The 14860-nt window shown below is 36.4% G+C and overlaps 1 protein-coding gene across 1 annotated transcript in view; it reads left to right on the forward strand.

The window, feature by feature from the left end:
- The window catches only part of mdga1 (MAM domain containing glycosylphosphatidylinositol anchor 1), a 232265-nt gene that overhangs the window by 160339 nt on the left and 57066 nt on the right, over positions 1-14860 (forward strand). The window contains exons 11-13 of the mRNA XM_016533562.1: positions 2252-2548; positions 11425-11691; positions 13920-14065. Of these exons, the coding sequence (XP_016389048.1) occupies positions 2252-2548; positions 11425-11691; positions 13920-14065 (710 nt within the window). The remainder of the gene's footprint in view (positions 1-2251; positions 2549-11424; positions 11692-13919; positions 14066-14860) is intronic.

Genomic DNA, 14860 nt, shown 5'->3' on the forward strand with positions numbered 1-14860 from the left:
ATTTCAAGCTTTGAAATTGGTTTAATCCAAGTCTTCTAAAAAGACACATTCGCTTTATATGATGAACAGATTTTAATATAGGCTTTTATTTACATAGGCTACATATAAATATTGATCAATTACCATTACAAAAATTTAAATCTTAAACATTTGCTCATTCTGTGTATTTGTGTCTCTAAAATAGGGTAACTTTGTTGCAAAAGCTTACAGCAAAAGGAAGCATGATTTCAAATTTGATTTCAAACTGAATTGAATTTACAAAAAAGGACAAGTACACAATCAGTAATAAAATGATTAAACAAATGACCTCAGTTCAGTTGAGATACTCGAAATATGACAATACTGAATTTTCATAGACAGTGTTTTAAGAGCCATATATGTTGTTTATTTAGATAAATGGAATATCAGATAGCTTTGACCGGTAATGTCTGTACAATGTAGTGATGCAGTTAGGCAGACTAGGATATTTATATGTACAAATCATACAAATATCCCATTCCAAAACATTTCTAGCTTGCTTACATTGTAAAGAAATTAAAGTTCCATCTTTGATTGTTGAAAGACTTTCTGGTGCATTTCACTAACAGCCAATAAAATTTCCAGTAACATTTTCATCGGTCAGGCGTGGATCTATTCTGACAAAGTTTAATCCAGGAGTAAATAGAAATAATTTAAAAGCACGGAGAGATCGCAATTGCACACAGTCTGAGTGCGCACAAGCAATATCGGAGTGAGAAGACAGTTTATTTGTATAAGTTAGGCCTATTTGAGAGCTCGCATCCAGTTTTCTGCGATTACATGACTGTGTTCTCATGTTACAATAAAGCGCTCGCCACATTTGTGCAGGAATGATTACAATTATGTGGAATACCTGCAATCCCGTGCGGACATTCAGACTCTGTAATTGACAGGAGGCGGATGCGTGTCAAACTCACTGTCGGAGAGGAGAGAGAGATGCAACTTGTGTCTGTGTATATTCGGTAGATATGTGTATATACGCGGCTTTTCCCGGTTCAGATATCAGGGCTGTTATTGGTCCGTTTACGTTCGGATATCTTTATTGGCTACTGAAGTGCCGTCAAAGGTTTGAATATTAATTCAAATTGTGGGCGTACTCAGTAACGAACTATGATTTAAAAGTAACAAAGTAGATTATTTTGCTTAATTTGTACATGCATAAAAAACCTTCATATTCATGACATGTGTCATGTCATGATTATGTAGGTGTCATGTCATGATTATGAAGGTGTCATGTCAGTCTTATGCACACCCCTTCAAGTAAAGTGTAACCCACTGTTCTAGTGGTTTTGGGATATTTTAATAAAAAAATCTTACATATTGTGTCTTTTAAGTAGTTTTTCAGCTATCTGAGATGTTAAATTTATGCCTCATGGGTAAACAGTGATAATGTGGGAATGGCCATTCTGCTGGGTTGATGGTAGTAAACTGTTGAATTCTGGGAAATACAGACGCCCTCATGCATTTGAGTCCCCTCTGATCTGCTCTCTCTCATCTCAGCAGGATGCTATTTTTTCCTGAGTTTCTCCTCTTTTTTGTACTTGAAGTTTCAACCTTATCTGGGGTTACTCTCTGTTTCTGACTGCAGTACCCAACATGATCAATCGTATCATCTGACAGTCTCTTTATCTCTTGCTTTATGATCTTCTGTCCTACTGTTTGAAGTCTGTCCATCCTATATGGTCATTATTTTGACTGTTTTTCCCCCAATATGTGTTTTGGTGTTGGGCCAGTAGATTTAACACTGTAGTGTCTTAAAAAGCAGTTGATTATCTTTTCTTATATATTATTTTATATTGCATCACAATTGTCTCTTTTATGCATTGTTAACCTGCCAACTGGCTTTGTTTAGGTGAGATAAAAAGAACTGCAGCATTAGCATTGCAACACTGATTGAGTAGTAGATTTTTTTCTTTTCTTTTTTGATTGTTTTGTACAATTGTTTATAAGAAAAATAATTTTGAGTTAGTTTATTTATTAATTGAATAAAATACTATTCTCTGTGCATTTATTTTATTTTTTTTTAAAGTTGGGATAAAAAACTTATATGAATATGAGTTAGTAGTATCTCATAAAACTACAAATCTTCATCTTTGGATGTTATTTCTTCCATTTTCTTCAATTTTTTCTTGTACATATTAGCTATAATTTAATATAATTTAGATTTTTTTTAACGGTCAGACATCCAAAAACAATACATCTCCTCTTACGACTATGTTTTCCTCTTTTCCAGTCGTTCCTCCTGTTCTGAGTGTGCCAGTCGGAGGGGGTGTGGTCAATGTCAGTGAGGGCGGGTCCGCAGAGCTCGTGTGTTTGGTCGATGGTAAGCCCCGCCCAACCATTCTGTGGTCCCGTGCAAACAAGGACCTGCCCATGCCGTCGGGGGATTGGGTGGTGGAAACACGCGATGGACGTTTGCGGCTGACCAATGTGACGCGGGACATGATGGGAGCGTACCGCTGCCAAACCGCTCCTTACAACGGCCTAAACATCAAACGCCGACAGGCTCAGGTGCAGCTCAACGTAGAGTGTAAGTGTTTCAGTCATCAAACAAAGTTTTGAATTGGGGAACTACTTTGAAATGATAGTTCACCAAACTGCTAAAGCTAGAAGCTAGCTACATTAAAGTGATTTACAAGTAAGCAGTGAGTAAATAGCATTTCCCCCCATGATCTGCATGAATTATCACATTCTCAGTCTCCAGCTTCTTATTTATGGGTTGACCTGTGAACACTCAAAATGATTGGCAGGCAGCACTTGAAATGGTACATTTAAATATGTAACCTAAATATCTTATATCTATATTATGTTTAGATAATAACTTATAATAATAATTCCAGATGTCTTAACTTTTTTATCAAATTTTTTTTTTTGACTTTTTGGCTGTTTATTTTATGTACACTACCATTCAAATTTTGGGGTCTGAAAGATTTTTAAAATGTTTTAAGGGTATCTTTTATTTATTTTATTTATCGGTTTCTTTCATTTAAGATTTTTTTTTAATAAATATTTTTTCTTTTTTTATTTATTATCTTTTATTTATTAGAGGCTGCATTTATTTGATCAAAAATACAGTAAAAACAGTAATATTGTGAAATAGTATTATTTTATAGAAAATTTCAAAATATTTCAATATGTAATTTGAATAAATTAATGTTATGTGCAAAGCTGAATTTTCAGCATTATTACTTCGTTCAGAAATCATTCTAATATGCTGATTTGCTGCTCAATAATCATTTATTATTATTTTTGTCAAAAAAAAAAAATTTATATTTTTGTGGAAATTTATATATTTTTTCTGGATCTTTTGATGAATAGAAAGTTTAAAAGAAAAGCATTTATATGAAATAGAAATCTCTTTATAAATTTTATAAATGTCTTTGCAGTCACTTTTTATCAATTTAATATATCCTTACATTATAAAAGTATTAATTTCTTTCAAAAGTTTGACCCCAAATTTTGAATGGTTTGTATTATCACTATTGAGGTGGATAAAATATCCTGTATCATACTCAAAAGCATGTCTGATAGCAGAAGTAAAATGACTTGTGAACAACAATGCAAGTTTACTAAGTTGGCTTATTGTTTTGGTCACTCCCTGTATTGCACAGGACATATAGTGGTTTTAACCGTAAATGCTTAAAGGGATAGTTAACCTTTAGTTGGTCCCCATTGACTTGCATAGTGTTTTTTTTGTTGTTGTTTTTTTCACTATGGAAGTAAGTGGGGACTAGCAACTGAAGGTGAACTATCCCTTTAAAGGATTTAGAGTTAAAAGGTTATCCAAAGTGTTTATAGGAAGTCCCTCTCTAGCCTTTCTATAATATCACAGAAGGATTTTATTTGTCAGTCGACTAGGCCATTGGACACATCGCACATTATTTGTCAATTGACACAGTTTGGACACATCCCAGAGCGTCTCAGACAACAGCACTCCTCTGCCTGCCTGAGAAAGGACAGTGGTAATGAAGTCTATCATGAAATTGTTTCGATCGATGGCGTGATTAGATTTGATTTGGTGCTGCACATTTTAATGTGATTTTAAACTTGATCATAATGCGATCCACTGACTGCGGATAGATTGAGTCTCCGAACGCACGACCAAACGAGCCAGAGTGACACACATTTTCCATTAAGACCCAATGGGCCATTATCAATGATTTTGATCCTGCTATTTTTAGATGCAGCATTTGAGGGCCGGCGGGAGTGTTAATGCGCTCAGATTTTCATAATGCATTATGATGCCCGCGTGGAGTGCGTTTTGTAAGTGCCAAACTAAAAAGCCTTGAATTCATTAGCGCTCTAGCTGCGCACAACCACACAAAAGATAGACGGGTTAAACCCTGAACCACTCAATGCGCATCAGCCCTTTTCACACAAGCCATTAGCGGAGCAAAGCACTCTACGCTCTCATAATGGATCCTGTGTTTATTGTGTTGCTTTAAAATGCACCATGTGATTACAGGACGATGCTGAATTTGAGTGTGCATCGGTTCATTCACTGCACAGGAGGAGCATCTGTCCGTGAGCATCACACAATGCAGAGAGCTTTTTCGAGCTGTGACATTGTGGTCAGGAAAACAGGGTGGTTGTTGGTTCAAGCCCCACAAGGTGCAGGCTGTGAACCATTACCATTGTGCACAAGGCTCTGGGCTCGGTTGCATGAAAGTCCTTAAGTAATTTGACTTAGGGGTATCCCTGAGGGAGAAAAAAATCCCTGAGGTAAGGGATTTCTTTAGGAGCGTTGCAACAAATGTCTTAAAGGGGTCGTATTATGCTCTTTTACAAAGTCTTGATTTTGTTTTGGGGGTGTACTAGTACAGGCTCTCATACTAGGTTGTTCGAAAAACACATTATTTTTCACATATTTTACATTATTACAACACCTCTCTCCCCAGTCTGGCATGAACGGCTCGAATAGTTCCTGTATCAAATGAAGGCCCGCCTTCTGAAATACGAAATGTGCTGTGATTGGTTAGCTGGGCCAGTGTGTGCTGCGATTGGTTAGCTGGGCCAGTGTGTGCTGTGATTGGTTAGCTGGGCCAATGTGTGTTGTGATTGAACTTGAAATCGCATTGTATGACCCCTTTAAATAAAATATATCCTTTTGAAGTGGACTTTGAGCTTTGTAACTTTGCAGATCTTTTTTTTACTCAAACAGCAACATTACAGACTAACTAAAGTTAAAAAAATTAAAAAGCATAATAGGACCCCTTTAACTGTCATCCTTACCTAAATGTTTATACTAAGCATTTCAGGGTATTTTCTGGCAACATACGGCAATGGGCGCCGCGGTTACTATAGTTACTACATCTCACAATAAACAGATATGTATACATATCTATGACAATAAACATAACATAATGAAATACAAACCTAACCAACTAAAACACAGACAAACATTAAATAAACATGAGCGCTTCCTTTTGCTGCTTTGTGTACAGTCGTTACCGAGGATACCGCTTTGTTTCTGCAGTGAAAGCGCCTCCTGCTGACCAATGACGGAAAATTTACCAAATGTGACCCTGGACCACAAAACCAGTCTTTAAGTCACTTGGGTATATTTGTAGCAATAGCCAAAAAAACATTGTTTGACCCTTATGACTGGTTTTGTGGTCCAGGGGGTGTATTACAGAAAGATCCTAACTTTAAAATCTTATCTTATCTGTTTGGTAACCATGGTAATTTCAGTTAGGACTAAATTGTTACTAAGGACTTTGTAGCAACACTTAAGGGAACACTTAAATAATTAAGGGGGATACTTAATGGCAGCCTTAAGGTTCCTTAAGTTGACCCATAGGTTTTTTTCTTGCAACCCGAGTTTCACTAAGGGCTCCCTTAACCTTATAACTAAGGGATTTCTTAGCATAAGAGCTTTCATGCAACCAGGCCCAGAATCTAAAGTTTATTCTAGGAGAACTGAGGGTGATTGTCCTGCACTGATAAAAAAAAAAAGGTGAATTAAAAAAATATATATATTACATTTACTTTCACTTACAAATAGTACATTTCACAGATAATTACAAAGAAACGACATTAAACACATTCAATTAACCATCATGTTGTGATCCGGTCATTTTGACCTAGGCTAGAGAGGTCAAGATTTGGTGATAAAATAGCACCAAAAAATTAAATAATTTGTATTTTATATAGGTTGGTCATTTTTGACCCACAACAGTTTTTCAGCACAGCACAGGAAATTTTGACATAGACAAACTGTAAGTGTATTGTGAAATGTACTTAATCGTTGTTTTATTTACAATTTGTAAGCGACTTGGATGTAATGTGTCTGCTATGTTGGTAAACTCATTTCAGTATCTCTTTAGATTAATTTTACTGATCATATGCTGTTTTTTTTGTCGTATTCTGTGTGACAGGGGTTGTTTCAGTGTCTCTGTTTCCATCTGGCAGACAGCGTTTAGGTAAACGAGTTTGTCTCAGGTGAGCGGAGCATGTCATTGCTCGGCCTGTGATCAATCATGATAAACGATGACAACAGCTACGTGATTTATACTGTTATTAAACAGCACAGTCAATGAATCTGCACAGCCCATACATTCAGAGACGAAGTATAAATGCTGTGCATCTGACTTAAACACAATATATCCCAACACATGTAACGCAGAGCATGCTGTGAACAAATTGAAGTTCTTGGCAAGGATTTATGGCCAGAGAAATCCCAGAATGCTGTGTTGCAGCTAAATGAGTGATAGCTTCATTAAGAGCTCATATGAATCACCCTCTCCCCCACGCATCTAAGTCTATACTCACATCCTCAGTCCCTTTGTTTCTATCTTCCGTCAATATCTCTGCCGTAACGGGCCCGGCTAATGCAGAGTATTGCAGGATGGAGGCAGTTTAGAGCCCACCGCTGTTATTCATCCCACAGCAGGTCTGATTTATGAGCCAGGTGGCTCTGCCTGTCTCTCTGGAGCTGGAGTCAGGGGGATGCTGTCTAACACCCCGTCCTGTCTCTCTGTGTCAGGAGAGACAGACAGCGTCTGCCTGAAAATGAACCACGTTTCACTGAGAGGCATCCAGAGGCTAGCAGGGTAAATCTCACAAAACCTGTAAAAAAACAGTGATATATTATTTAAATCGTGAAGCATTTGTAGTATTTGTTGCTTGTATGTTGATTTAAATAAAATATGAATACATTCATATTTAAAATATTATACATGTATATTTTTATTTAAAATAGGCTACTATGTTTTTAATTATGGAAAATTCATATTTTATTTTTTAAATACATTTACAATTATACATATTTAATTAAAAAGTAAAATTTGAAAACACACACACACACACACACACACACACATGTATATTAATTTGTGACAGTAATATACTCCTGATTAATACTCCTTATTAAAGTGAAAATGAAAATTTCCTGAAAATTCAGGAAACACCTTCAGGCCATCCAAGATGTAAATGAGTTTGTTTCTTAATCAGAACAGATTTGGAGAAATTTACCATTACATCCCTTGCTCACCAATTTATCCTCTGCAGTGAATGGGTGCCGTCAGAGTGAGAGTCCAAACAGCTAATAAAAACATCACAATAATACACAAGTAATATAAGTAATCCATAAACTGTGTGTTTGTAAACAAATCCACCATTAAACCATGTTTTTCACTTCAAATCGATGGTTCCTGCTAAAATACAACTCATCTCGTCTGAATCAGGAGAGAAATATGCACGGATCAAGAACAGTTTACAAGCGAAAAAACAGTCCAAAATAGTTCTAAACAAATATGTTGGTGGATTTTGATTTGAGTGGATAAAAGAAGATAGACTTTTCACTGCAGGAAGCATTAATATGGAATATAGAAGCACTCAGTATTAATGATGGGTTTGTTTCTTACAAATACACAGCTTTTCGCTTCACAAGATGTTAGCTGATGGACTGGAGTTGTGTGGATTACTTTTGGATTATTGTGATGTTTTTATCAGCTGTTTGGACTGGCACCCATTCACTGCAGAGGATCTATTGGTGAACAAGTTATCTACATTTTTCAAATCTGTTCCGATTCCGAAGAAACAGACTCATCTCCATCTTGTGTCTTTATTTTCAGTTTGTTTTATCTTCACGCTATTTATCAGTGTTGTTGGGTGACTGAAGCCCATGCTGTTTTGGTTACAGACACGTGTCCTCTCACATGAGACGGATGATTATAGTTTGTTTATGGGAACTGTTGTGTTGTGAAATTAAAATAGTCTGGTGTAAACTTCATTATGGGAATAGATGAGAGAAAATCACATCTTTCTGTTGAGCTTAGATAAATGTTTGTCACAAACTGAGTTGAAATGCAACACTGATGATCGCCCTGTCACATCAAGGGAATTTATAATGCTCTATACTGTACAGTATCATTCACGGCACCTTTTGTTATGCATTTCCCAACTTTACATTTTTTTTTCTGTCGTGTCTGGGTCTGTTATTCATATTTTATTATACATGTATATTTTTATTTAAAATAGGCTACTATGTTTTTAATTATGGAAAATTCATATTTTATTTTTTAAATACATTTACAATTATACATATTTAATTAAAAAGTAAAATTTGAAAACACACACACACACACACACACACACACATATATTAATTTGTGACAGTAATATACTCCTGATTAATACTCCTTATTAAAGTGAAAATGAAAATTTCCTGAAAATTCAGGAAACACCTTCAGGCCATCCAAGATGTAAATGAGTTTGTTTCTTAATCAGAACAGATTTGGAGAAATTTACCATTACATCCCTTGCTCACCAATTTATCCTCTGCAGTGAATGGGTGCCGTCAGAGTGAGAGTCCAAACAGCTAATAAAAACATCACAATAATACACAAGTAATATAAGTAATCCATAAACTGTGTGTTTGTAAACAAATCCACCATTAAACCATGTTTTTCACTTCAAATCGATGGTTCCTGCTAAAATACAACTCATCTCGTCTGAATCAGGAGAGAAATATGCACGGATCAAGAACAGTTTACAAGCGAAAAAACAGTCCAAAATAGTTCTAAACAAATATGTTGGTGGATTTTGATTTGAGTGGATAAAAGAAGATAGACTTTTCACTGCAGGAAGCATTAATATGGAATATAGAAGCACTCAGTATTAATGATGGGTTTGTTTCTTACAAATACACAGCTTTTCGCTTCACAAGATGTTAGCTGATGGACTGGAGTTGTGTGGATTACTTTTGGATTATTGTGATGTTTTTATCAGCTGTTTGGACTGGCACCCATTCACTGCAGAGGATCTATTGGTGAACAAGTTATCTACATTTTTCAAATCTGTTCCGATTCCGAAGAAACAGACTCATCTCCATCTTGTGTCTTTATTTTCAGTTTGTTTTATCTTCACGCTATTTATCAGTGTTGTTGGGTGACTGAAGCCCATGCTGTTTTGGTTACAGACACGTGTCCTCTCACATGAGACGGATGATTATAGTTTGTTTATGGGAACTGTTGTGTTGTGAAATTAAAATAGTCTGGTGTAAACTTCATTATGGGAATAGATGAGAGAAAATCACATCTTTCTGTTGAGCTTAGATAAATGTTTGTCACAAACTGAGTTGAAATGCAACACTGATGATCGCCCTGTCACATCAAGGGAATTTATAATGCTCTATACTGTACAGTATCATTCACGGCACCTTTTGTTATGCATTTCCCAACTTTACATTTTTTTTTCTGTCGTGTCTGGGTCTGTTTTTCTTGCTTTCTTTACTCACCATGTTTATATGTTTTGAATGCATTCAGCATTTTTTCTTTGTCAACAAATAATCAGTGAAAGGAGATACATTTCGGAAAAGTCCAAGAAAATATCATATGAGCTGTTTTATTCAGTTCATCATGTATAATGAATATGCATAATTTATAAGTTCATGCATTCCCATGGGATTTGAACCCATGACCCTGGCGTTGCTAGCACCAGTGCTTTTTTATTCATTTTCTTTTAAGTTTGCCTAAACTCTTAGCAACATTTGGGACATGTCTAAATGCATTTCATTTCTGGAAATAAATTCAAAATAAATATACAAAATGTATCAAAGAATATAAAATGATTATGAAAATGGGGGATACAGCCAAGTACTCTTTTTGTTGTTGATAATGAAAATTATTTAATAATTAAAAACTTTTTTTTTTTTTTTACTACAAAGATTTGTGCCACTTATGGAATGGTTTGGCTGGAGCTCTAGTTCTCTCCCACGCTGTTTGTTTTCTTTGTCTCAATTCCAAAGCACAAACCAGAGAACCTTGTGGGAATTTTAAATGGGTTTCATTGTGATCATTTTGGCAGTGTTTGAATTAGTGTGAACACAACTCAGTGAAATCAAATTTGACCCTGTGTGCTTCTTTAATGCACAGACCTGGTCTTGTTTTACCGTATTTGTTGCAGATGAACAATGAAAAATGTTTGTCTTTGTTTAATCTGGTTTATAGTTTAATTTTTCATCACCATGTGATAACTTGGTGAACCTCTGACATGACTTTCTTTTTTCAATATGAGATGCCATTCACAAGCCAAATTACTTCTTAATAATCTAACATATTTATATGTCATGTTTATATTTATATAAGTGAAACGGGAAAGGAAAAATGTATTTTATCCATCAGTAATTGGTTGGATCTTGGAAAATGGGTATGATAATCGTTCTGAATGTTATGTTGGATGTCTATTTCAGAGGATTGTCTATTAAAGTTAACATTCTGTACAACCAACGAGTTTGTAAATCAGTCTGAAGCTAATAAGGTTTTTTAATTATATTGTCATTGAAAGCATTGAATTCAAGTTCATAGAGTTAATTACACCCTGATGCTTTGTCACAGTTTCTGCACATTATTAGTTACAGTAATGTACTGTTGATGTATGCCTGAGGTGCTGTGATGCTAATTTGCAGTCACATCACTTCATACATGCGGAGTGTCTAATCAGACCCTGGTAGACTGTAATTAGTCACTAGCTCTAGCACACTATATAGATTGATTCCGTGCAATTAGCTGAGACAATGTGGACCCCATCTTATTGATTCAGGTAGTAGCTTGCAATCTGTCATCTGAACGTCGTCGGCATGTGCGATGGGTTCAAGCATTGTGTCCTAAGTGCTTTGGTGTGGTTTGTTTGGGGCTTCGTTTCCAGTAAAAATCTCAAGAGTGGTCAGTTCAATTACTGTTCTTTTCCTTTAATTGATTTTCGTCCTGTTAGTGAAGAAAAAAACGCTGTTTGAGAACCATTTTCCCAAAAAGTGATCTGTGATAGAAGTCAAAATGTCAGCACAGCTGACCAAAACAGATGCAACTGATGAAAAATGACTGTAAAATTATAATTGTACTTAAAATATTCACCGAAAATGTAGAAAAAACAATCAGGCTATAATAGTCTTTCTTTCTCCACCAGACCCTCCTGTTGTGGATCCAGTCCTGCTGGATGTCCGTTCTCAAACGTTTTCGACAGTCAATCTCCGATGCCTGATTCTCAAGTCCAATCCAAACCGAATATCCAGCACCCGCTGGTATCGCAATGGACTGCCCATCCGAACCCCAACGGTAGACCCTCAAAGTGTCCCTCAGCTTCGCTTCAAACTAGACACCACTAATAACGGCACTTACGAGTGCAGAGTGAGCAATGGAGTCGGGACCTCAACCTGCACCTTCATTGTGTCTGGTGAGTTGTAAAAAACTGTATGTACGTTGGGTGCTGTACCTTACAGAAAAACTTTAACCTAAAAAATAGATGAGTATTATGTGGGAGAATTGATCTTCATGCTTTCCCATACATAGCCTTGGGTCTACTAGTCTTGCTATAGGAGGGTTATCAAACTTTGTCAAGAGTCAGAAGTCATACTTTGTTTGTCTTGTTATTCCTGTTGTTTGAGCACAAGCAGTCTGGTTTATTCAATTTTATCTGTGCTGTAGAAATCCTGGTCATACCAGTAAAGGTGGCCAGTTGCATAAAGTAGTCTTACAAGTTAGTCATCTAACTTTTGTCTTTAACAAGAATGATCTAATTTGAATCTGAAAAGTAAGACTGATGACCCCTGCTCATTGGCAAGACTAGTTATTCATAGTCAACTAGTTTGGCCAAGCCTACTAACCTTAACCGTGATGGCCAAGATGGTTTGCCTGGAACCAAAAGCTGCTAGCATAGATGATCAACTATTTAAAAATGTAGCATTTGATTTATCCCAGCAAATCGGATCTTTCAAATAGTTTCAGTGAACCATTACAAAAATACTATTTATGCCTTCCGATACATCATAACATGGTTTATTAAGACTTGTTAATAAGGGACTTTATTTAATATAAACCTTTATGAAATATAAAACAGGTTTTGTGAACTTGTTCAACTGATTCATTGACCCGACTCAGAAGAACAATACTTTCAGACATCTTTACAACTGCCTAAACCAGCTTGGATAACCTAAAGACCACAACTGACTAGCTTGGACCAACTAAACCATATGAAACCACTATGATCAAGCTGGTTTAAACTGGATCTTCCATCTGGCATTACATAATCAGTTCTGCTTGCTTTGCTGGAAAGTGAATAGCATTGAAATGAGAATTAGCATATTTTGTGTGAAAAACGTCTGTCACTCACTCCTTACAGTTGAGTTGGCAGCTTTGTTAGCTACTACGCTAGTTGATGATGTGCTGTAGAAATCTGCCAAGAAAGGCCAGACGGTGATGTGGCACCATACAGTAGACTTCCAAAAGGCCCAGGTATTTCTGTTCTCTCTCTGAGGAGAAAAACTGGCTGCCGTCTTGCAGACTTGTAAGGTTTTTCCTTCTCAGTAGGGTCTTATCTTTAGCTTTGCCAGCACATCATGACAGCTGAGGGGTGCTAATGCTAATCAGCTAGTTCTATCGCCACACTCTAATATGACTGCTGTTATACTGTAGGCCTTTTAGCTGCTATGCAACATACAGATTTGGTAATATGGTAAAAGGAATTGTGTTACAACGTTTAGCATTCTGTTGTCTTTACTCTGATTACTATGAAAAGCATTTCTGATTAAATGTACCCCAGCTAACAAAATTATGTTTTCAGAAGGTTTGCTAACGTTCCCATTAAGTTATGAAAATGTTATTTCTGAATGTTCTCTAAATATTCTCTGAATGTTCAAAATGTCGTTTAAAAAAAAAAAAAAAATGTTGTGCATATTCAATTACTACTGTATTTTGGTTTAAATGATGGTTACCATAAGTTCCTGTAAGGGACATAGTAACAGCCAAAAACATAAAAACTGACTTCAACACAGCATAGCTGCTTACAATTGCATTTTGTCCTCACAAAAATGACTTCAAATATATAATTTATCTAACATCTGTGGCGAAGAGCAGGCAAAAGCACGCACATCGATCTCAATGCAATTTCCGTTTGGTGACACTAAATTAAACCGTTCTCATTTAATGAAATGCTTGTTTTTCATTGATGCTCTAGATAATTGGTTCTCACCCGGTGGGTCGTGACCCAATAATGGCTTTTTTTCTGCAATAATAAAATACAATTAACTATGCATACCTAGAATGGCAAACAAATTTACCACATTGTCTTTAATGTAACAGCTATGTCTAGAAGCAGAACCACTGCTATTTCAGTTGAATATCCACCTTATTTTTAACATATTTTTAACAGTCCAATATGCTGCTTGATATTGCAAACTGTTATTTTCTCATCGAATAATTTTAATGCATTGGCATAATTATAAATATGCCAGTTTGTAGTGCAGATAGTTTACTGCAATCGAAAGGAATCGAAAGCATTGCACATTCACGGGAAATAACTTACTTCCTCATTGCAAAATAAGGTGGCTAAGATGGTAGTAGTTTATCTTTTTAAAGTATTTGACTAATTAGTCATACTCTGTTTTGGTTTGTTTGTTCATTTAGCTCAGCCGTATAATGCAGAGTTTTACTACGACACTCCAAACCCCATTCGCACCTTGAAGAACAATTATTCCTACATCTTACAGTGGACACAGAAAGAGCCCGGCGCCGTGGACAAAATCATCGGCTACTGGATCAATGTCCAACAGGTAAAGCAAACACCCACAGACACTGGAAGCTTAATATTTACTGCTTCTTTCTTTCTTTCTTTCTTTCTTTCTTTCTTTCTGTGTTGGCTCGGTTGGAGGTGGATGAGTAGAATAAATGTGTTTGTAATAGGAGTCAGGGGAATAGTGTGCTCTATGTAGGAGCAGACAGCGGATCGATCACTGCTTGTACTGCATTAAAGAGACTCTCAGAACCCCACCGGCCCAACACAAGAACACACAAGCAGCCTGATTGGGTCTGTATTTCATCCCTGCTGGGAAAAAACCAGCTCATACACCCTAAGGTGCTCTTTTAAAGAACGTGGTCAAGCAGGTCCCCACCAGTTTGTAGTCTATGTGATAAACAAAGAGTTTGGATTAAAATACATTGTCGCTAGAAGCCATTCTTAGGTCATGTTTCTTCTCTAACAGTGTCATTCATGAAGTAAATTGACTTTTAGGGTCGACCTCATGGGACGAAAATATTGGTGTTAACACAAATAAATCGCAAATTGAAGTTGCATATTTATAGCATGCTCAAACCTATTGTGTTTCGTAGCTTGAGTTCTCATCCACAGAGATGAATATGTCCTCATTGTGTCCATCGCACTCGACTTTGCCAGATGGGATTGGATGCTCATGTATAGCTTACTTTATTTCACACCCAATCAGCTGTAATTCACACAGTTCCTGCCTTTTGACCTTCGTCCCTGAGTCAGCAGTGTTAAGGCCGCATGAATATCTGCTTTGTATTTCTGTACATAACCACCATTTGTGCCCCCCCCCCCCCCCAGTCTT

The sequence above is a fragment of the Sinocyclocheilus rhinocerous genome, unplaced genomic scaffold (assembly GCF_001515625.1).
Source record: "Sinocyclocheilus rhinocerous isolate Xijiao unplaced genomic scaffold, SAMN03320098_v1.1 scaffold304, whole genome shotgun sequence".
NCBI classification, from domain to species: Eukaryota; Metazoa; Chordata; class Actinopteri; order Cypriniformes; family Cyprinidae; genus Sinocyclocheilus; species Sinocyclocheilus rhinocerous.